Source organism: Colletotrichum tamarilloi, assembly GCF_030869305.1.
Source record: "Colletotrichum tamarilloi strain Tom-12 chromosome Unknown Scaffold_15.1, whole genome shotgun sequence".
In the NCBI taxonomy this organism is placed as follows: Eukaryota; Fungi; Ascomycota; class Sordariomycetes; order Glomerellales; family Glomerellaceae; genus Colletotrichum; species Colletotrichum tamarilloi.
In genome coordinates, this window is record NW_026849398.1 from 104864 (window position 1) to 126333 (window position 21470).

A 21470-nucleotide genomic window follows, 5' to 3' on the forward strand; every position below is an offset into this window, starting at 1 on the left:
GGTGCCGCATCGCACTCGGCCTCCGTCCAGTTGGGAAAAAGAGAGACGGCACGACGGGTGCATGGGAACGGAGCTTGGAATGCAACTCGGATGAAGTTGGGCTGAGGAGTACCTTACGGAGTATGGAGGAGAATACCTACCTGTAGGCTGGAGGCAGTCGAGGGGAGAGGGTACGTACCGTTTCCTGAAGCATCAGACGGGCAGTTCATTGGACGAACGGGTCTGATTGGATCACGAAGAGGGAGGAGAAAGCTGGAGGGACTCGAGGTGGAAGGAACATCCAATTTTGGATGGAGGTGTGTGGGGAAGGCCCAACCCAGAGTACGTATCCGTACGTACCTCACTGATGACTACCTACTCCATACTGTACGTACTCCATCCGTACAGACACCTCAGGTAACTGCAAATTGGTGCCTGCCTGAAGTGAGGTAACCGGTCCTCGGTCCTTGGTGCACTTTTCTCATAGTAATGCATTGCAGCCATCGCATGCATCGCAACGAGCGTTGTGCAACACACCCAGCATCTCTCTCGCCAGGCTCACGCAGCAGCAGTCCTCCTTTCGGACCACAGAGTATGTACGGAGTACGTAGTACAGTGCAAAGGCAAGGGCTCCATTGGCGTGCAGAACTGCGCATGCGATGCTCCTGCGCCCAGTCGAGCAGAGTGGACGGGGTCAACGAATCAGGTGGCGTTGGACGCCTCTTCGGAACTGCAACTTGGGACTTGGGTGTACCGGGGAGCCTTGGACAATGCAACCCGACCATGCACGCCTTAAACCCGCGAGGGTCAAGACTCGACGAGTGAAATAGGAAGCCCTGGTCCCAACCGCCAGTCGCAAACTCGTCGACTTTGAACATTCCCCCGACGCTGCGATATCTCGCCGACAGCCTCTGTATTTGTACCGAATCGCAGTCGACTCCAACGGCCCAGGAAGGGGACCACCTCGTCCTGGAGCCCCTGGACCTGGACCTGGACCTGGACCGGCAGGAGCGAGTTCCGGAATCGCCACACGTCTATATTTACCTTGCATTTTACTGTGTACTTGCACCATGAGTACGAAGTATCCCTACGCAACATGACTGCAAAGCTTTGTTTTCTCGGGGAGCAAAAGCATGGACAGCGGAATCAACAACATCTCTTCAAACCTGGAAGTTTGCGGGGACGTAATCGCGCCTTGGGGCCCGCTAAACGACGGGTGCATCCATACCTAGCGGCCGACGATTGGCGCCAGGGGCCATGCCTACACTCTCTTTCCGCGCTATCCTAGTGCTGAAGCTACGAACGCCCGACTGACGCCCCTAAGTACGCCTACGTAGTATAGGTTGTGAGGTTCTCGAGGCTTTGGCGGGTACGTTAACCTCCAGTGACAGATTTAACAAACCTAGAAATCTGTCGAGGCTCGACGGTGCGGCCAGCGGCGGGCAGCACGATGCAGGTCAAGTTACCTACGTACCCACGTACGTTACTGCGTAGTACTCCTCCGTACGCAGCAGAGGAAAGTGACAGACTCAGCATCTGCAACGGCCGGGGGGAGGGAACCTGCCTCTGTTGGAACTTGGGTCCTTGCTGCTGCAACGAAATTGGAACCGGGGCTTGCGCTTCACCTCACCATCCCAGTCGTTCCACGCACCCAAGTCCACATCTCCATCACCCAGACAGACATACTCGTACGCTTCTGGAATACAACTCGGCCGCCCTCAAAGACACTCTGAGCCTGCGGCCTCCACTGCGCCGCCATGCTGATGCCCCTCAGCTGACTGGGCCTCGGGCGAGCCTCTGCTCTGTACGGAGTAGTGTGTATCCTACGGCTACACTATGTCCCAATGTGCATGTTTGCTTGCTGACATTTGCTTTCAGGTCTCGCACTCGCTCATGCTTGTGAGCATTGTGGAGATCGAGATCCTGCTCAGCTTCTCGTCGCTTTCTTTTGCATCCGCCGCAGCCCGCTCGCTACCCAGCTACCTCTGCTGTGCCACGCGAGCGAGTCTCGTCCACGATCGCAGACCACCCCGGCCCATACGTGCCAAAAGACTCACCAACTGATACCTTACGCAGTATGCTATTCGACATACCCGCCGAGGCATTTACAACCAGACATCTCCTTGGGACCGCCTTTTTGCCCCGGAGGACGGGGGCTTTCGTCCCAGCCCGGCCCGCTCCTTGTGCTCTCCTGGCTCCTGCTACGCATCGTCTCCGAGTTCCCACGTCCGTCGCTTTGTCACCCCCAATTCTCAACGTCCGCCGGCCATCCAGCAAACACGCTTCTCAATCGAGGCATTCACCCGCGCCGCTTGCTCACCCGATCGGCGAATAGCCCACGTTCCCCTGTATTCCTCAATTCCTTCCGTCGGCATGTCGATAGTGCTCAACCTCGTTCATCATCCATTGGTAATGATCTTCATGCCTTGCCGACACCAGCTCTCAGTGTTAACACGAGGCAATCAAGTCGCACTCAGTCAGCGAGCTGCCAGGGACCAGTCTATGGGCTGATGTCAGCGCACGTTGGTCTTTTGTGCACTTTTTTCGACACCACCGACCGAGGCTCCCTTGGATTGTTCTCGGGTCAATCATTGTCCAGCACGCACCCGCCGCATACAACAAACCATTTCGTTGTCAAACCAATGCGCCGTGGCGGGCACCGGCAGCCACCCGGAACCGATATTGCGGCTGCTTGGAGAATCTCCCTCTCTTGCACGGCCATGGACTTGATTCTGTAGGCCTTCAAGCTGGGCAGCAAGTCTCGCGTCTGTATGACTCTTGTGCACCTCCACGTGTGGCTGGACACACTCCGTACGAATACCTGCCAATCGACGGACCAATCGATGGAGCGGTCATTTGCAGCTCTACAGCTTTGGGCCATTGGTGTGGACGCCGCACAGTAGGTATGTGACGCTGAATCCGGGTTCATGTTTGCTTGTCAAAGGCAAGGGCCGCACGCCCGGGGTGCGACCGGGGTGGGTGGCAGCAAATCGAGTTGGATAAAGTTCAGCATATCGTGCACATCTCCGGATGAGAAGAAGGGCGAACCCCCGGGACCGGTACGGAGTACCTGGATTTCGGGCCACATGTTCGGATGGGACACAGATATGCATGTCTTTTAGACGGTGGTCTCGGTTGTCAACGAGCATCGCCAATCGGCGTCGACACGACCGGCGCGGTGAGACAAGATCAGTCTTTTGCAATTCGTTTTCCATTCTCTGACGTTTCTCTAGTGGCGCTGCTGCATTCCACCACCTGCCGGTCACCTCTCACCCGCGTCCGCCAACCGAGTCGACGGTTCCCATCGCCAACCGCGGGCGATTGCAGCGAGATGCCTCTGTGCTGGCCGTCCAACTCCAGCTGAGCTGCCGTCAAATCAACCTCTATCAACTGCAGGGCTGTCCCTCGGGTGTACTGTACGATTGGGACTTGATGAATTGTTCTTGTGGCGGCCAACAATGGGAATGTGACGACCATACTCGATCCAAGACAAGCGAGCCAAGCAAGTGTATCCGTACCGACACTCAACGCCAGCTGTTGGCTGTTCGCGTATCTTGCCGTACATCTTGGCAGCGAGAGTCGAGGTCCCGGACTCAGACTCGTTCCATTGTGGGGTCATGTTCGGATATATTCACGCCCTCTTGTCGCTGTTCGCACTCGATGTCGACGTCCCCACACACACACCAACCGTCAACCCCGCTCTTGTTGGTTCTTAGGTGTTGGTGATTGTGTTCAACCTCTCGCAGGGGTCCAGCAGCGACGCCACAGGGCTTTCCTCCGCTAAGAACGGGTTAAACGACGGGTCCGTCATCCCGCCAATCTAGCTCTGACAGTGACGCTCGGTCCATACACTGGCGTTATTGTTTTTTTGTTTTCACCTTTCAAGGCACTACTGTATAAGCCTTGCCGTTCCGGCCAGCACTTACTTCCAACGACGGCGTCGATTCAGTCAAGTATGCCTCATAGCTACGGCCGTTGCAATGGAGCAGTGTCTCGAACCCCCTCCTTCGCGCCTCTAAAGTCGCTCTCGCTCCATCGCCGTCGACTACGATGAGAAAACACGGCAACGAACGTACGGTACCAGCATGGCGGTACCTTGAATGCCTGATACGAACCGCCGTTGGACATCATCACACACATCTGCTTAGGCTGCAGCAAACAATAGCCCGCTTACACCAAGACGAGCGGAAAGGCTCCGACCTCTCGTACCTCGGTCCTGTCGTGGCTCATTTCCGCATCTCATCTTTGCACTGTCCGGTGACAGTCGCTCGGGTCCGGACCAGGGCCCTGCCAACGCATGCATTTCCTTACAATGGCAAAATGCCCGCTTCCAACAACCCAGCCGCCACCAATCACCAACTCTGCATCCTACCCTCCACCGCAAAGAGGACCACAACAGGTCAGCGAGGCGCCGCTGGTTATCTGCGTGCCTTGCGTCGCCATCTACGCATCATGGAATTCGCCAATGCCGGTGGTGGGTGCCACAGGCGAGGCCGGGATGCTCTACCGTAATCTCCAACTACCGCCATCACTCGCCGTCCTACGGAGCGGCGTTGATCACGGAATCCGGCCGGCGTTCTCAAAAGGATACGCTCCTCTGTGTGGCTGCAGCCATTTCTCCTAGCGCCCAAGGTGACGGCCTGCAATGCCGATTTGGCTCTGTCACGGCGCATCTGTCAAATCACCTAAAGAACTGGGTTATCAATGATCCTTGACCATCCAATGAGCGCGCGATTCCATTGCATTTTGGCTCGCGGTTGTGCGATGCCCCAGCGTCCATCGTTGGCAGCCCCCGCATTGCACCCTTGCGGACTCCTGACATCTGAAACGCATAATGGTAGGGCACCGTCGCGTGGCAGTCTTTGATTGCGGACACATGCAAGGAGGTGCAGAATTGTTCTGGAACGTTTCCTGAGACATTCGTTACGTTGTTCGAGCTGGTTGATGGCCTAAATGAAGAAGTCAGGACAATTGACCTTGCTTTTGACGGCGGTCATCTTTGCTTGGTTGTGTACCGTGGTCGCCGCAGACCCGCCGTCTCCCAACCACAGACACGATTCTGACCGTCGATTCAAGGAGGTGAGTCTCTCGAGCTTGGTCTACTGGCATAGAGTGTGATCATGTGTTGTCCAATGCCTCCGAGTGAGTGACACAATGATTTGCCGCTTATTGCCTATCTTACATGCTTGCCTGTTTCTGCCATTGCTCTTCTCTGCCTACCTCTCTACTCTATGTACTACTGAACAAGAAGTATTGAAGGGATCAACGGTAATAATAGTAAAAGGAAGAGAATGGCACTAATTATGTCTCATATGATTGCTGTCGGATATTTACTGGTCTGACCACATCATATATGGAGGTTGCTTTCTCACAGAGGAAATGCTTTCTTCCTTGTTAGATCATAGGCAACAGCGATTCGCCGTCGCTATATAAAGACTGGAGCCGATGCGAATGTCACGACGCATGCAAGAATGGCGTTGTCGGACGAAGCTTGTTCACTACGGAGGGACAGAACTGTCTCGAGCTTTCTGGCTAGACTACAGTAGTTCACTCTTGAGGCATCAAACCAGGATCCACGTCAGCATCTACACGTTTTTAATGTGCCATTTCTTGTATCAATTTCCTCGGGAGTTCGATTCGGTGCATGATTACAATGTGGGCATCAAGGATGCGTAGTAGACATCGTTCATCCTAAAATATAAGCCCTGGAACGGAAATGGTGAAGGTTCTGTCCGCTGGCCTCAGTTGCATTTATCTAAGTCACGTGAAGAGCGTTGTGCCACTGGATAATTGATGCCATTACGAAAATGACCCGCCCTGCAGTCAGAAAGCCGCTGTAGGGCTACACTAGGAAAAATAGAAGCATATGAGAAGTCCCTCTCTTCTACCATGACGTTTTCGTCACCATCGACAAGCTGCCTGTGGTCCATGTAACATCGTCACGTAGAATCAATAGAGAAAAGAGGAAAAAGCTTAGAGCCACAATCGTGACTTGGACGTGGTTAGCGTTTAAACTGCATATATAAGCGGGCCTTAAGGAGTGAAACAGTTGGCCACGTTCGACGATGAACTCAAAGACACAACGGTTCTATATACCTACGGAACCATGTCTTTTGAGATGCGTAATCCCGATACTTGTCCAAACGACGAGACAGCGCCGGGAGCAAGATGCAACTTGAAGCAGACATACAAATAATAACTACCATAGTTTTATTGACACTAGTTCTACGTTACTAACTCACACCATCGGCGCACGCCTCCAATCATTACTTTGAGGACGTACGGAGCACTGGATCTTGGCTTCAAGACACCGTCCCGATCGGCCTTGGCAGAGGTTCAACCGGCCATCGACCGACTGTTTTTTAATCTCGAGGTCCCGCGAGCTAGGGCCAAAGAATGGTCGCATGAACAAGACCACTTGGTCTCGGCCTCAAAACATTATCTTTATCGGTCTTGGTTGGGGTGGAACCGCTCGTCCATCAGACGCATATTTGAAAACACAACATAAGAGTTCATCGTTTCCGGGTCCCACTTCAAATGATTCTGAGAGGCGCTGTCGTTTCTGTAATCGTAACGGACCCATGGACCGCGCGACAAGTTGTGAGGCTTTACCAAATTCTGTCCAAAGGATCTGGTCCACGGGAAACCCTTTGACAATACGTACCTCCACTCAGCTGCTGTCTTTAAATCAAGAGCATCAGCGGAGGTGAAGCGGTGGCCAATATGGGCATAATGGAACCAGCTGCGTGTGGTCCTCAGCAGCGGCTTGTTGGCCCGACCGTAGATGAGAATATACGCCCACCCCATTCATCGAAAGAGGGCTGCTGCGGACAGAGGTCCATGACGTGCTCCTGGGTGTTGCAGAACGGGCAGCCCACCAAATCACCTCTGGCGTCTGGCCAAACGCAATCCAAGAGGTGATGGCCCCGGGCCGAGCAACTGCCACAGATAATGTTGGCGCATTGTTCGTTCCTCTGCTGGAAGTCGTAAGGTTCCCTAGAACCCATCCTCCGGAACATGATGTGAGTGTTTGGATCTGGCCTGGACTTGTAGACATGGCGGTTGTTATTATTGTTTTTACCACGGTTATTGTTTCGCGACCGTTTGTTTTTTTGTCTTCTCGATTGCTGAGGATGGGATTTGCTGGCAGGGACAATAGCCATGTCTTCCGGCGACTCTCGGGAAGGCACAGGATCATCCATTCCGAACCTTTGCACAACTTGGCGATCATTGTCTTGGGCAAGGGCCTGCCGAATTGTCTTGGGGCCAGCCGGTCGCGCCACTTGGCCATCGCTGCCTTTCAACTTGTCGGTGACCTGTCGACCAGTCTCCACTCCAGGACTCACTTCGCTCTTGATCTGTATAGATAAAGCACGACTAGACCTGGCGGCTGATTCCGTCGCACCTTGCTTGGGAGAAGGGGGGAGTGAAGGTACCGATTCCAGAGATGTCGGAGGAGGCGGCTCCAGAGGTGGTAGAAGAGACGGCTCTAGGGGCAGTGGAGGAGGCGTTCCGGAGGGCGCTGGAGGCACGTCCGAGGACGGTATAGCAGAGATCGCAGGTATTTCTGGGCCTCGCAATTGCGAGGACGGGGGTCCTGGCACGAAGCGGACGACACAAGTGAAGACTTCCCCATTGCCGTGCTCCATCATCTTGTCGGGCATTTTGTAGGCCTGCTCGCGTGACCCGTACGAGGCAAATGCATCGTCCGCTATGGAGTCGACGACTACCTGGTCGGGGCGTTTGTTGGTGACTTGGCTGATGCCATCAGCATCAGCGGTGACTTGGAGACGTCCAAACACAGGTTCGGCTGGGGGAGAGGATTGCCGGGCCCTTTTGCAACCTTGGGCTTCATCCGAGAGAGAGCGTTCTCGTTTGACTGCGCGCCGAAGCGCGCCTTCAGATTTCATGATTCACTCAGCATACGATCAGAATTAGAACCCATTGCGTACCGAATCATACGAGTTTTACTTAATTTCACTTGACAAGACAAATTGTGGTGTTTGTGTCAATAGGGAAGGGTGGAATGTGGGGGACAGAATCTGGGCTGGGAAGAGGAAATATGGAAAGTGTTGAAGTGTGTGGAAGGTGAAACAGGTGAAGTTAGAGAGTAGGAGAAATAAGAAAATCAGACGGTGGGAGAGTGAAAGTGGGCAGCTGGAAGAATATCTGAATATGGCGGTCTCTTTTCACGTGAGGTTCGTATTCGTTAAGTAAACTACCTTCTGTAGAGAAGACAGTCTTCGAATTCTTGCACACTTAAGGTACGTAATGATGATAAGTGACGCTTCGACTGCCTTAGTTCGTGGCTTCGCCTCATCAACACCTCTCATGCCATTGCCTTGTCTTTCATCGCTGGGAAATTGATTTGACGAGGCAGTTATCTTGAACTCCTGCTCTTACCTACATATGAGCCGAATGAGCAGTAGGGTGGGAAACTGAGATGATCAGTGGTAGCCGGTTCATTCCCTGGGCACGTGACAGGGAAGGAGGAAGGAGCCACCCTAGCACCTTCCACCTGGTTCGTCGGCTCCCACAACCCCAAGCTATGCCTCAAGGTTCCCTGACGCCACAGGTGAAGCCTATATAGGTCAGACCAATTCCATTCCTGTCACCAGCACAGCAGGCGCCCGTCTAGGTCGACGGGTCAGGTCAAACTGTGGCGTGGTGGTGGAATGGTTAATGGTCAATAATCGATTTACGCCAACCAGCCTACTCGACGACAGGCTTAGCGAGTATCCGAGTTCGAGTCCCAGAAAGTGCGCCAGAGATGTAGCCCCTAGTTCAGCACCGGGGGGGTGAACTCTTTTGCTGTTCTGTTGTATGAATAGAATTGACTTTTTCTTTGGGCCATGCTCAACCCGCCTTTTTCCCAGGTCGGCTATATGTAGAGGGATAAACGCAAGTACGGCCGAGGGAACGGTACCACTAAGAATACAAAGATTTAAGAGGCGTACAAGCGCCAGTCAAGCGGGTGGGATTTAGGACGAAGATTTTGAATGTGGGAACGAGAGATTTGTGATGAATTGCAATCTCCTCCCTTTCGAACTAGAACATTTTACCCTCCAGGCTATGATATGGCTCATCCAAAAATAAAAACTAAAAAAACCGAATAAACCAGGGCATTGAACCGACTTAACTTGCCTTATCTGCGCAACAAATTCATTCGTCACGGCCATCATACGGCAAGCAGGTAGTCAAGAAGACAGGCCTGGGGCCGGCTTGGCACGGTGAAGTGGGACCGGCAACGGCGGTGGATGTACCCCAGTCCATGGCATCAATAAGGTACGTGGTATTCCCTGCATGAGAACCCGACTCTCTAGGCGCACCGGTCTTGGAGAGCCTGCAGGTCGAGTCAATGTTGTTGCGTCGGTAGGAACACAAGAATGACGCATTAAAATGGTAATGGCTTGTTTCTCGCTTGAAGTAGGTAAGATAGTACGTGCTGCTGCCTGCTTTAGCGCATCTTCTTTGAGCAGGTCGGCGGATCGCATATCCGACCTCACCTCCCTATTTCCGAGGGTTGTCAGCCAGAAACCGAGCAACGCTGACATATAGAAAGGACAGACGAACCCTTCTGATTCTTCATTTCTACTTCCTCAAAAAGCTTTGTTGGCGCGTTGCTTGATCGTGCTCCCCAGGCTGCAGAAACAGGCGTATCTTCGGCCATCAGTCGACTGCCGTTTGATATCCGGCACGCCATTGCCATTGAATGAGAACACAATCAACACTATTCCTCAACGAACATTACCATGGCGAATCCTGCTCAGCATGACAGTGGTGTAGTCTCGGTGGCACCGAGGTCGGTCGACTTGGAGTTAGCCCCCCTTCCGGACCCGGCACCGGCCGCAACTGCCCTCGCTCCGGTCGGTCCCACCCCGTCAAAGGACTCGGATCCTTTCTTAGTCACCTTTGCGCAACCGCATGACGCCGAGAACCCTCTCGACTGGCCCGCGGGTCGGAAATGGATGGTCACCGATGTACTATCGGCCACCGGTTTCAATCGCATCATGGTTTCAACAATCATGGCTCCCGCCCTGACGAACATTGCGGCGGAGCTCGACATGACCTCCACCGAGTCCGCCATGGCGTTGTCCATTTATCTCCTTGCCACCGCATTTGGCCCCCTCGTCATGGGGCCAATGTCTGAGATCTACGGTCGACAGGTCGTGCTCCACGCCTCGAGCGTATGGTTTCTGATATGGAACGTGCTCTGTGGTTTCGCAAACACCAAGGGGACGCTTATTGCCGCTCGCTTTCTGGCGGGCTTCGGCGCCAGTTCCATTTACGCACTCGGGGGTGGAGTCCTGGGCGACATCTGGCGCCCTGAACAGAGAGGCCAGTCTCTGGGGTTCTATCTTCTCATACCCCTGCTGGGTGCGGCCGTTGGTAAGTTGACCCAATTTCGCACCTAACCAAGCTAACCCCTTCTAGGCCCCATCATTGGTGGCTTCATTGCGGCGCGCACGACGTGGCGATGGATGTTCTGGTCCACTTCCATGTTCCAAGCTGTCATGATCTTTGTCTCCTTCTTCAGCTTCCCGGAGTCCTACAGTCCGCTCATCCTACGCCGGCGGGCTGCTCGTCTTCGCAAGGAAACCGGCGAAACGAGATACTACACGTTCAGCGAGAGAATCGACGCTGGCAAGTCCACTTTAGCAGTCATAAGAAACTCCCTGACAAGGCCGCTTCGTCTGCTTCTCTTCCATCCCATTATTCAGGTGTCGGCCGTCCTGTCGGGATTCAACTATGGTATCCTGTATGTCACGCTGTCGACCTTTGCAGACATCTGGAAACAGCAATACGGCCAGTCTGTGGAGATTAGCGGATTGCACTACATCGCCTGCTCTTTTGGAGAGCTTGTCGGGTCTCAATTTGGTGGACTGATACTGGATCGCTTGTATAAACGCCGAGACCAACCTACGCCAGAGTCTCGAGTCATGCTCGCATTCTTTGGTATTGTTCCGGCCTGGCTGGGGACTCTGTTTTACGGCTGGACAGCACAGTATCGCCTCTACTGGCTGATAGTCGATATCGGAGTTGTCGTCATGATGTTTGGCATGCAGCTCAGTGGAATGCCTAGTGAGTTTGATTTGGCCTATTGGTGACATGACTGACAAGTTATCAGTGACGGCCTACGTGATCGACGCGTACGCAGAGCATACCAGTAGTGCCATGGCAGCGATTCAGTTTGTCAAGAGCTTGACTGCTTTTCTGTTCCCGTTGTTTGCCCCGAGTATGTACCATGCACTCGGATACGGCTGGGCCAATAGCTTGATGGCCTTTGTCGGCGCAATACTTGCCGTCCCTCTTCCCATTTTCATCTGGAAGAAGGGGGCCCAGCTGAGAGCCAGGGCGATTTCGACGTACTGAGTGGTATCCCTGTATCGTAGACCTCAGCTATCTATCCAGCCAGATCTTCTACCAAGCTGAGATCTACTCGACCTTGTATACCGCATAGGCCTGATGAGTCACTTTGCCGGGGCTGCTGGTGCCTTTCATGAGTACATCTACGAATGCGACCAAGATTCTGACGAACAAGGCTTTTATGAAGACTTCTACGAGGCGCATTTTGAAGAGGCCGATGTAATCGAGAGTGCCATTCTCGAGTTGGAAGAAATCGCTAGGCGTAGGGCTAATCGGTCGGGAACCCGGGGAAACAGAGATATATAGATTCTGTGTTTCAAAACACGACACCGACAATGATCTATACTAAAAGAAGTTCTCCCGCTTTCCCTCGTGGCTTTCTCACAAGCTGGGAATTCTGCCACGGTCATTCAGCAGGTGATTACCAGGGCATTCGGAATCAGATGCTGTTGTTCCTCTGTGTGCTGCCACCGAGCGTTTGTTTCGACTTGATCAGCTCGATGCCTTCTATCCCACCTCCTGTTCCCGTCCGGAGGAAATGAGCCTAGCCGAGAGGCGAGAGACCACATGCCTGCTCCGTCTTATACACTATCTATATTTTACGTATTGTTATTCTTGGTATCACACTGCGCTTTCTGAAACGTATTTCACAAGGAATACATGAGAGATAAGAAGCAATTACGGCGATAGTATCAGTGGTAGCAGCAGTAATAGGAATAAAAGGAATAAAGCTAAGGTCGGTTTTGAGCAGTGAACCATCGCGCTGCCTACTAACTTTTCAAGATGCCTTGGAAAGCACAACCTTAGAAGATGCCTTACCCTGCGAACGTACCTACCTCACGTACCTGCCTCATGCACCTTTCTCGCTTGGCCATACTTCTCTTTCCCTAGGTAAGGTATCCACCTACCTTAGGTACCTTACACCAACGCATCAGGTTTTCTCCACTGCAACTTCTCTGGAAAGATTTCAACAATATCAACAAATGAAAAACAAATTACATTCAGCAAGACTTCCCAGGTAAGTGCGACGAATTACAGGTTGATTCAGTCATTCATTCACGTCATAGAATGGCATTCAGCGGCAGCCGCGGCATTGAAGCCAACGACAAGGACGACCAGGAGAGATTCGACATTGTCCTTTCTCCTTACCGCAAGAACAGAAGACTTCTCAGAGTCAAGAGCCTCCCGTTTGCGGAGACCAGGGCCCGCGTCGAGGCTTTCCTCAATTCGAAGCTCGCCAAGCCGGACTCTGCCAGCTTCAACTGGCCTCCCTCGCGATGGAGTCGTGTTTCTCTCGTTCAGAGAGCGCAACGACTGTGTCAGGGCCGATCGAGACCTCAAAGGGGTCATGTACTCAGGACCAAGAGGCACCCGCGAGTTGGTCATCCAATTAGACAGAGGCAGAAACCTCGTAAGTTCAACTTCCTCTACACACAACACGCTTTTCTAACTGCGTACCAGGCTATTCCAGCCGCTGCTAGGCACAGGCTTCGTAATTCCAATGCAGCCAACAGCGCTGCGGAAACGCCTGAGCAACAGATGCCCCATCCTGTCTCATCCACGGGTCCCACCGTCGAAATTCCATCTCTTTCTCGAACAACTCAGCGATATGACTTCGACATGGCTCGACGAGCCTTCGACTATATTGAATCTGGACTCGCTGCTCCAACTGAAGCTGAACGCATGCGGCTTATACAAGAGTTCTTTACCAACGAGATGAAGATCAGATCGGAGAGATATGGTAACGATGGTGGTGTGGCCTCAGAGATCTCCGGCGCTGTCGTTTCCCCCATGCCCCTTCTTTCTTCTCCTGCTCCTGCTCGCAAAGCCGATGAGATTTCTTCCTCTGGTGCTCCGACGGTCCTGACGCTCAATCCGCGCCCAGCAAATTCTACTGGCACATCCTCTCGGACAGATTTCCAAACCTGGAAAGCCTTCATCGGTGCCTTGAGTGATTCAGACGATGATCATGAGAACAACGTTGGCGCCAGACTTGGTTACGATTAAACCGAGGCTTCGATTCCTTTCCCTCGGAAAACTTTCGCAATATCGATCTATACATCGTCGGATTCATTCACCTGCTATGATGGCTCTGACCTCTAGCTCGTTGCGACGAAGCGTCTCGACTACTCGACAAAAGCCGCTGGGCGAAAGCCTGAACCTCACTTCTTACTAGGCGAAAGCCTGAAGTTCATCTTCTTGTGGGGCGAAAGCCCGAATTTAAGGTGAAAATCCTTGGACCGCAGTCCTAAAGTCATCCTGGCGGCCCCAGAGCAATCTACGGGTAGGGTTCGATTCCCTAGCGATTCACTTCTGTGCTCTTGTGGACGGAAACTGCATATAGTTCTCAGACTCACACGAGGAAGGAATGGCGGTAATTGGAACATGAGAAGAGTGTTTCCATATGGTCTGTGGTCATATCGAGGCCCCTTGATCTTGTCTATGGTCCCTCTGGCTATCATCTCGTCTCTGTCATCTATCTTTTGAAATAACGGCTGTCTTTTTTCTGGATAACACTGATGAAAGAATAGGATAGAGAGTCTGAACGACGCTTGATTAAGGTATGTAGGCTTCATCATCATAAACCTAGATCTAACGATTCTTCGAATCCAAGGCTCTGCTGCGGCATATCCCGCCATCGTACGCAAATCAGGTCATGACCAACAATGTCAGCCATCCGACCAACAAGAGATGGGACGACTTCCGCCGCCACAGCCAACACGTGCCTCCGTCACAGCACTGCGGATCACCGACGCATGATCAGCCGCAGTCGAATTGACTTTGGTCACTACCAAAGTGCCCAATCTCAGCCACACCGAGCAGAATTCGACGACTGGGTGTTAACACTTTCTCACCGAAACAACCCGGCTGAGCCACTCGACCCAGGCCTTTGTGATGACCTTCGTTGCTGACCAAGGCCGACATCGTTGCCCCTCCCGACAAGCTCGAGCCACCACCTCCTCCTCCTCGCTCTCGCCGAAAATATTCCCATCAAACAACTCTCATGGGGCTTGCCAGCCAGATAAACCCCGAAACAGAAGAATTGGGGCCACAAGCTGAATGCACCTTCAAAGTTTCAACCGGCCCAACAAGGCTCGCGTCAGCAGGGAGAACTCGCATGCTATGCGCAGACGTGAGGGGGCAGCCTCATCCCGCATAGGCCACACGCTGTCCCGCTGGGGAAACCCGGCCAAACTCCAGACTCAATCGACCAAAAGCAGCCTCGGCTCTGACGCCATTCACCTCACTGCCCGCGAGCTGAGTCGGGGGAGACACCACCAAGGGCATCTCGTTTGCGCCGGGCGTCTCATCCGAGCCTGAGGGGCCTGGATGTTCCTGGCACGACACCACCAGGCTGACTCTCCACAAGGAGCTGCGTTTGAGGGGAAAGACTAAACGGTGGCGATGGAAAACTATCTACTGAAAAAAAAGTCGGGGGACGGAAAACACTGCAAGTCTCGTCATCGTCACCCTTCACCGACCACCGACAATGGACCAACCACTCAGCAAGCACATGGCGATCGACAAGCCGACACAGGAAAAGTTCTTTGAGGTGCGGTCGCCCGCCAGCTTCGCGGCGCGGATGTGGTCGCGCAACTACAGCGGCGTGCCCGTCGTGCCGGACGGCGACGTGATCCTCGTCGTAGGACTCGGCGAGGAGACAACAGAGCTGCGCGTAGACTCGCTCATACTGAAGCGGGCGTCAAGGGTGTTTGGCGCGATGCTGGGGCCGCGCTTTTCCGAAGGGCAGAAGCTGCTGGACAGGGGATCAGAACCCGTCAAGATCAGCCTACCGGACGAAGACCCCGAGATCATGGAGCTGATCCTCAACATCCTGCACCACCAGAACTCGCGCGTGTGCCAGATCGCGGCAGCGGACTCGATCCTCGAGGTGGCGGTTGTCGCCGACAAGTACGACTTGATTGACGCGCTCAAATACGCGTCGCAAACCATGCTGCACTACCACGAGCCGTCGATTGACCACTTGACGGTCGGCGACTTGTGGAGGCTAGGCCTGGCGGCGGGCCTGCTCAACGAGGCCAAGTCATTTGAGAAGATCACCCGCATGCTTGTCTGGAACCACACGGTGCCGTACATTCAATTGGTGGACGCGGAGGACGTGGTCGACATCGAGTTTGCGCTGCGGATGTGCTGTAAGTCGGGTGCTCTCCCGGGGGTGTTCGGACTAACGAGTGACAGATCTCCTTGAAAAGGAGAGACAGGACCTGAAGACGTCGTTGCTGATGCACCTCTTGCCCATCATCTCGACCGGTAACCAACTCCGGCTCGTCGAGATCAAGGTTGATTCGGTCGAGCACTTTGACGCGTGGCCGGAGCTGATGAAGTTGTTCGGGGCCAGTCTCAAGGAGACGACAAAATTCGCCGAAGGATTGGTCTTGGCGGACCGGAGCCGTCGCGCTGCCGGACCCAGTTCGGACTTTATGAGGCACTTCAAGGCCCGCGGAGGCATACGCCTTGCGGATGCACGGCGTGGGCGAGACTGAGATTGTGCATCGCGGACGGACGCCGTTCTAGAACATGTTGTCCTTTGATCGATCGTCATTTAGCTCCAGCGGGACCAATTGCATGGGTTAGGCAGGGTGACATTGAAATTCGAGTTTATTTTCGACGCCACAACAATTGACAGCCGAGGCTCGCCTTTGGTGATTTGCAGCCGCTCGGTCAAAGGCCGTGGGCCGTAAAAACAAGACAGAAACAGTGCGCCTCTGCGGTCTGCCAAGTCTCGAGTTCCGAGGTTGAGTTGATAAGCAAAAGGTGGATCTGTGACGGCACGATCGAATGGGACTCTCGCATGGTCTTTCGAGACCCAGATTTCATGGGCTGACCAGTCCGGAAGAGGGATACGGCGGCCCAGGCAATCAAGCAATTTTACAGATTTTCGCAAGAGCCGACGGCTCGGGAGCCAAGCAGGCCAGACATGCAGGGGCCCTCCCGGACGCCACAACTGCGTGCACTTTGTAGATTCGGTCCCGATGGGTACGGAGTAGTGGGCCGGCTCCGAATGCCTTTACTTTGTAAATAAGAATAAGGTGTCAAAGGCTAAATCAGAAAAAGCCCTGCTTGTGCAAGTCAACAGCGTCGATGTATCCGTACGACAGACTGCTGTCGATGGTCGCTCGGCCGATGCACCGAATGCTCGAATCGACTGGTTGGTTCGCAACCTCTTATCACCGGGTGTCCAGATCTGGGAGGTCCGTACAGCGTAGCGCCAACAGACGATAAGCCCCTGGTTAGTAGTTCATCCGTCATGTCGTTTGCTGCACAGCTGCACCTGCATCGTATGTTGGTGGGATGCCGTTCGGACGGCGTTGGTGGTCGACGATGATGAATCCCTTGCCATGAATCAGTCAAACATATTAAAAGAGTCGGCCTCCTCGCAGTAGTCCGACTGCGAGTGCGTGCGCGTTCGTTTGGGGGTGAGACGAAGTTGAGCAAAGTCCGAAATGTCCTGTCTCAAGGCTTTGTAATGAGAAAATAGGGGGACAGACTGATACCTAGTCGAAGGGCTCGAGGCCAATGGTCTCGAAATCCGTTGGAGTTGGAACGGCTGCACCTCGGCACGGTGGCCAGGTCCGCCGACATCCCGGTTGGTGGGTCCCCGTTAGCGAGCCGCCAGCCCATGAAATATCGTCTCTGGCACGTTGCCTCGGCGAACTAGGCCCGGTGTGGCCGTCCCTTGGTTTCGCTAAACCACGTCATTCCGCCGTGCATGCGGCGCAAGCGGGTACGTACCTGAAAGAGAGAAAAAAAACGGACGGAGGAAAGAAGAAAAGCTCTGCTCCGATCAAAGTAGAGATCCACTCTGCAGACCTCAGCTTGCGTTCGTCCATTCCCTGCACAGCAAACCATCTGCCATCGCATATCTGACAAAGCCAAATCGTGCGGCTCCTGGCCTAATCCCGTCTTGTGACTCCTGTCAGATCCCGCGCCAAGTATTGTATCAGACTGCCTGCAAAGCGTTCGATCCTAACCCGAGCCGGAGATAAGTGACCCTCCGCTGGTTCGTCCCCGTCCTCTACGACCGACTCCGTGCGGTTTAGTCATGGGAAATGGGCGTGCGGAAGACAAACCGCCCGAGTGGGCTTGCACCGGTGGATCAACACCACCCCCCTGGCCGATGGAGATGGGTGTGTGTGTTGATACGGGCACCGACGAAGGGGATGGAAATCTCATTGGAAATCCCCACCCAAGGCCAAGTCCGGCCTACGCAGTATATAGACGATGGGCCGTCCCAAGTCTCCGGGTTACGGATCAGATCTCTCGCTCATCCGACCTAGACTTCAGCGCCTATCGTAGTATCAACGACGATCGTCATCCAAGCACAGTCCAACACTAGATAAGCTTAATACCCACGAGGACAGCCAGCCAGCCGCCAGTCACCATGGCGTCGGCGCCGCACTCATCATCATCGTCCATCACAGCGACCGAGGCCGATGTCGAGGCCCAGAAGCCCGTGAACAAGGCCAACTACTTTCACCTCCTCTTCGACCAGGCCGGCGTGACAGAGGCCGTCCTCCAACGGAAATACCCCGGACAAGGCACCCACGAGGCTCCCTTTGTCGTTGACTTCCTCCCCGAGGATGCCCACAACCCCCAGACCTTCCCCAAGTGGAAGAAGTGGACTTACACCATCGAGCAGGCCATCGCCACCCTGGCCGTTGCCTTTGTGAGCACGGCCTTCTCTGGAGGTATCGCAGAGGTCATTCGCGACTTCAAGGTGTCGACCGAAATTGGTATCCTGGGCGTCTCCCTCTTCGTTGTTGGCTTTGCCGTCGGTCCTCTCATGTGGGCACCCCTTTCTGAGCTGTACGGACGTCAGTATCTCTTCATCGCCACCTACATCGCCCTCACTGCCTTCAACGCCGGTGCCGCCGGTGCGCAAAACATTGAGACGCTCATTATCCTGCGCTTCTTCGCCGGCACCTTTGGTGCTTCGCCCATGACCAACGCTGGCGGTGTTATTGCCGACATGTTCAACGCCCAAGAGCGCGGCCTGGCCACGGCCATCTTTGCTGCCGCTCCTTTCCTCGGCCCGTCTATTGGTATGCTCCTTTGCCCGAGTCTGTAAGTCCCAGCTAACCATCATAGGCCCCATTGTTGGTGGTTTCCTCGGCGTCGCGGAAGGCTGGCGCTGGATCGAGGGCCTCATGGCCATCTTCACCGGTGTCGTCCTCATCGTCGTCGCCCTGACCGTCCCCGAGACGTACGCGCCCGTCCTCCTCCGCCGCCGCGCCGATAAGCTCGCCAAGATCACGGGCAAGAACTACATTTCAAAGTACGAGGCCCACGCGCCCCGCAAGACCGCCGTCGAGCAGTTCAAGGTCGCCCTCTCCCGCCCCTGGATCCTCCTCTTCAGGGAGCCCATCGTCCTCTTGACCTCCATCTACATGGCCATCGTCTACGGCACCCTCTACATGCTCTTCGCCGCCTTCCCCATCGTCTTCCAGCGCGGTCGCGGCTGGTCCCCTGGCGTCGGCGGCCTGGCCTTCCTCGGTGTCGCCGTCGGCATGGTCTTTGCCGTCGTCTACACCGGCTTCGACAGCCGCCGCTACCTCAAGGTCTCTGCCGCCCACGGCGGCTTCGCCCCGCCCGAGGCCCGTCTCCCGCCATCCATGGTCGGAGCCTGCCTCCTTCCCATCGGCCTCTTCTGGTTCGCCTGGACCAACGGCCCCGAGATCCACTGGGTCGTCTCCATCATCGCCTCGGGCTTCTTCGCCGCGGGTCTCGTCCTCGTCTTCCTCAGCTTGCTCAACTACCTCGTCGACTCGTACGTCATCTTCGCCGCCTCCGTCCTGGCCGCCAACTCGGTCATGCGGTCCCTCTTCGGCGCCGCCTTCCCCCTCTTCACTACGCAAATGTACGAGAACCTCGGCATCCACTGGGCCTCGTCCATCCCGGCCTTCCTCGCCCTCGCCTGTCTGCCGGTCCCCTTCCTCTTTTACAAGTTCGGTCCCGCCATCCGCGCAAAGTGCGCCTTCGCCGCCGAGGCCGCTGAAGTGCTGGAGCGCATGCGCAAGACGCATGAGGAGGTCAACGAGGACGACGCCATGGCCGAGGAGCGGGCGCACGAGAAGGAGCACAAGCGCAGCAAGTCCGTCTCTGCCAGCGACGGCGGTGTTTTGTCCGATGACGAGCGGACCGTCCAGGGTGAGCCTGAGACTCCCAAGGCTTAACTTAGACGACGCATAGATGACATTTCTTCACTACGTATCTGGAGATGGGAGCATGGATAGACAATGATACCCGGAGCGGCACGTGTCACGGCATGATGTTAGCATTTGCAAGGAGTTTTGGGCAGTTTTCAGAGCATACTAGACAGGCCACAGAAGCCGACATTAGATACCAGATAGACCCCCCCTCATCTGTATAATCATAGACTAATAGATCAACACTCAAAGTCAATCGCACTACAATTCATCCCGCTCCCGCCCGCCAATCTTGATCTTCAGCCCCGGAATGTTCTTCACCTTGAGATTGTGCGAGCTCAGAACCCTCACGTTACTCTTCACCGACCCAGCCTTGTCGTCGACGGCCTCCTGCGCCGGCGGCGTCCACGGCTTGACCCGTCCCTGCCACACGTCCAGCCCCCACCCCTGCAGCTCGCGCGGCGTAAAAGCCTTGCCCTTGGGGTACGGGTAGGTCCTCCCGTTAGAGACCTGGTGGACCGCGCCGACGGGGTACGCGTCTTCGGCGACGTCGGGGCCGAGGCCGAGCTTGGCGGGGAGGTCGGGGAAGCGGTTCGGGTCGACTGTGACGGGTGTCAGGGAGGCGTACTGCTTCTTTGCAAAGTCGTGGAGGTCTGCGCGGATGGAGGCGCGGGTTTGCGTGGAGGGCGAGAAGATGTAGACGATTGGCCAGGCGCGCTGTGTTTCGTCAGTATCCTTTATAGCTGCTTCTGCTGTGACAAGGCAAGACATACGTCGATGAATCGCTGGTGGTTCAAGGGCGTCAGCTCCGCGATGACGGGCCTGGACACTTCCAGGACCCAGCCCTCGAGCCCGTCTGCCGCGCTCCGCGTGTGCGTGCTCTCGTCGTCGCGTTTGCGGCACACGACCTTGGCGTCCGCGGATGTTGGCGTATCGACGATGCCAAAGGTGAACTCGGCCCAGTGCTTCTGCGCTACGGCCTCAAAGGCCCGCCGGAGCGCCGGCTCATCTGGACCGAGGTGAGCTACGCAGACAAAAACGTCGCTATTGCCAAAGGACTCGGCTTCCTCGATTGAGACGCTGGAGACTTGAGGCCGTCGGGCGCGGTCGCTGAAACGTAGAATTCTAGTGGTAGGCGTGTTAGCTTTGCTGCGAGGAGGGCTGCAGACTCACTCGTCGCTCGTTATGGGACCTAGGTAGTCTACCGCCGGCTCGCCGTCGCGCAAGAGCTTGACGGAGGGGTAGGCGGTCGCTGGCACGTCTGCGCAGTGGTCCTCGGCGGCGTCCTCGATCCAGGCCATGGGGAGGTTGGCTGAGGATTGCGCTGCTTCCCACTCTGCCGTTAGGTGCTTGGAGATCTCTGGAGACTGCGATCAACCTTTTGGTCAGCAATATGACCACACCCTATCGAGTTCATTCTACCTTGGCACCTACAACTGTCAGCTCATGTCTACTTTATCCGTCAGATGTACTCACAGGCAATCAACCTCATCTCGTTGCTGAGCGAGACCTGGTCCTGCCCCGCCGTCCCAGGTACCAATGGCACCAGGAGCATCCACAGAAAGCTATGAGAAACCATTTTCTCTTTCCTTGGTGGTTTTTGGAAGGATGAGAGGAAGAGATTGATGGAATAGAAAGGGTGGGATGTCGTCGGTTACCCCTGTCTGATGGACGACAGGGATTGACTCCTGGACAAGGTCCAGGCTTGTTCAAGGTCACATTGCAGGGAACCACGACTTTACAGTACTTTTTCCATTATTACAAGCAAGCCTAGCATCAGTTATGAAGAAAATCCCGATCCAAACGCCATTCTCAATATACAATAATCAACGGTGACTCAACATTCCTGCCCTTGTTCCCTTTGTCGTTCGGTCTCTGCCGCATGCATGACAAAGCGGAAATGACGGTATTCGTAACAACGTGAAAGCGTTCACCAAGTGTAGCCCGGTGCACCTA

The 21470-nt window shown here is 54.8% G+C and overlaps 7 protein-coding genes across 7 annotated transcripts; 5 read left to right on the forward strand and 2 right to left on the reverse strand.

Annotated features, from left to right (window-relative positions):
• Window positions 1-2621: 2621 nt before the first annotated feature.
• On the forward strand, window positions 2622-4603 carry CTAM01_05731 (uncharacterized protein; the record flags this gene model as incomplete). The annotated part of the gene is made up of 6 exons (XM_060521761.1): window positions 2622-2713; window positions 2850-2882; window positions 3213-3395; window positions 4001-4051; window positions 4128-4251; window positions 4322-4603. 6 exons carry the CDS (start codon window positions 2622-2624, stop codon window positions 4601-4603), a joined length of 765 nt encoding a protein of 254 aa, XP_060383430.1.
• A 2131-nt stretch (window positions 4604-6734) lies between these two features.
• On the reverse strand, window positions 6735-7889 carry CTAM01_05732 (uncharacterized protein; the record flags this gene model as incomplete). Its single annotated transcript, XM_060521762.1, has 1 exon — window positions 6735-7889. The coding sequence occupies one exon, from the start codon at window positions 7887-7889 to the stop codon at window positions 6735-6737; it is 1155 nt and encodes a 384-aa protein (XP_060383431.1).
• A 1842-nt stretch (window positions 7890-9731) lies between these two features.
• Window positions 9732-11652, forward strand: CTAM01_05733 (uncharacterized protein; the record flags this gene model as incomplete). The annotated part of the gene is made up of 4 exons (XM_060521763.1): window positions 9732-10368; window positions 10414-11061; window positions 11108-11215; window positions 11441-11652. The coding sequence occupies 4 exons, from the start codon at window positions 9732-9734 to the stop codon at window positions 11650-11652; spliced, it is 1605 nt and encodes a 534-aa protein (XP_060383432.1).
• Window positions 11653-12414: 762 nt separating this feature from the next.
• Window positions 12415-13353, forward strand: CTAM01_05734 (uncharacterized protein; the record flags this gene model as incomplete). The annotated part of the gene is made up of 1 exon (XM_060521764.1): window positions 12415-13353. One exon carries the CDS (start codon window positions 12415-12417, stop codon window positions 13351-13353), a length of 939 nt encoding a protein of 312 aa, XP_060383433.1.
• A 1483-nt stretch (window positions 13354-14836) lies between these two features.
• On the forward strand, window positions 14837-15851 carry CTAM01_05735 (BTB/POZ domain-containing protein; the record flags this gene model as incomplete). Its single annotated transcript, XM_060521765.1, has 2 exons — window positions 14837-15500; window positions 15547-15851. The coding sequence occupies 2 exons, from the start codon at window positions 14837-14839 to the stop codon at window positions 15849-15851; spliced, it is 969 nt and encodes a 322-aa protein (XP_060383434.1).
• Window positions 15852-17749: 1898 nt separating this feature from the next.
• On the forward strand, window positions 17750-19541 carry CTAM01_05736 (major facilitator superfamily transporter; the record flags this gene model as incomplete). The annotated part of the gene is made up of 2 exons (XM_060521766.1): window positions 17750-18410; window positions 18457-19541. 2 exons carry the CDS (start codon window positions 17750-17752, stop codon window positions 19539-19541), a joined length of 1746 nt encoding a protein of 581 aa, XP_060383435.1.
• Window positions 19542-19775: 234 nt separating this feature from the next.
• On the reverse strand, window positions 19776-21093 carry CTAM01_05737 (uncharacterized protein; the record flags this gene model as incomplete). Its single annotated transcript, XM_060521767.1, has 5 exons — window positions 19776-20231; window positions 20288-20639; window positions 20688-20881; window positions 20937-20944; window positions 20991-21093. 5 exons carry the CDS (start codon window positions 21091-21093, stop codon window positions 19776-19778), a joined length of 1113 nt encoding a protein of 370 aa, XP_060383436.1.
• Between the last annotated feature and the right edge of the window lie 377 nt (window positions 21094-21470).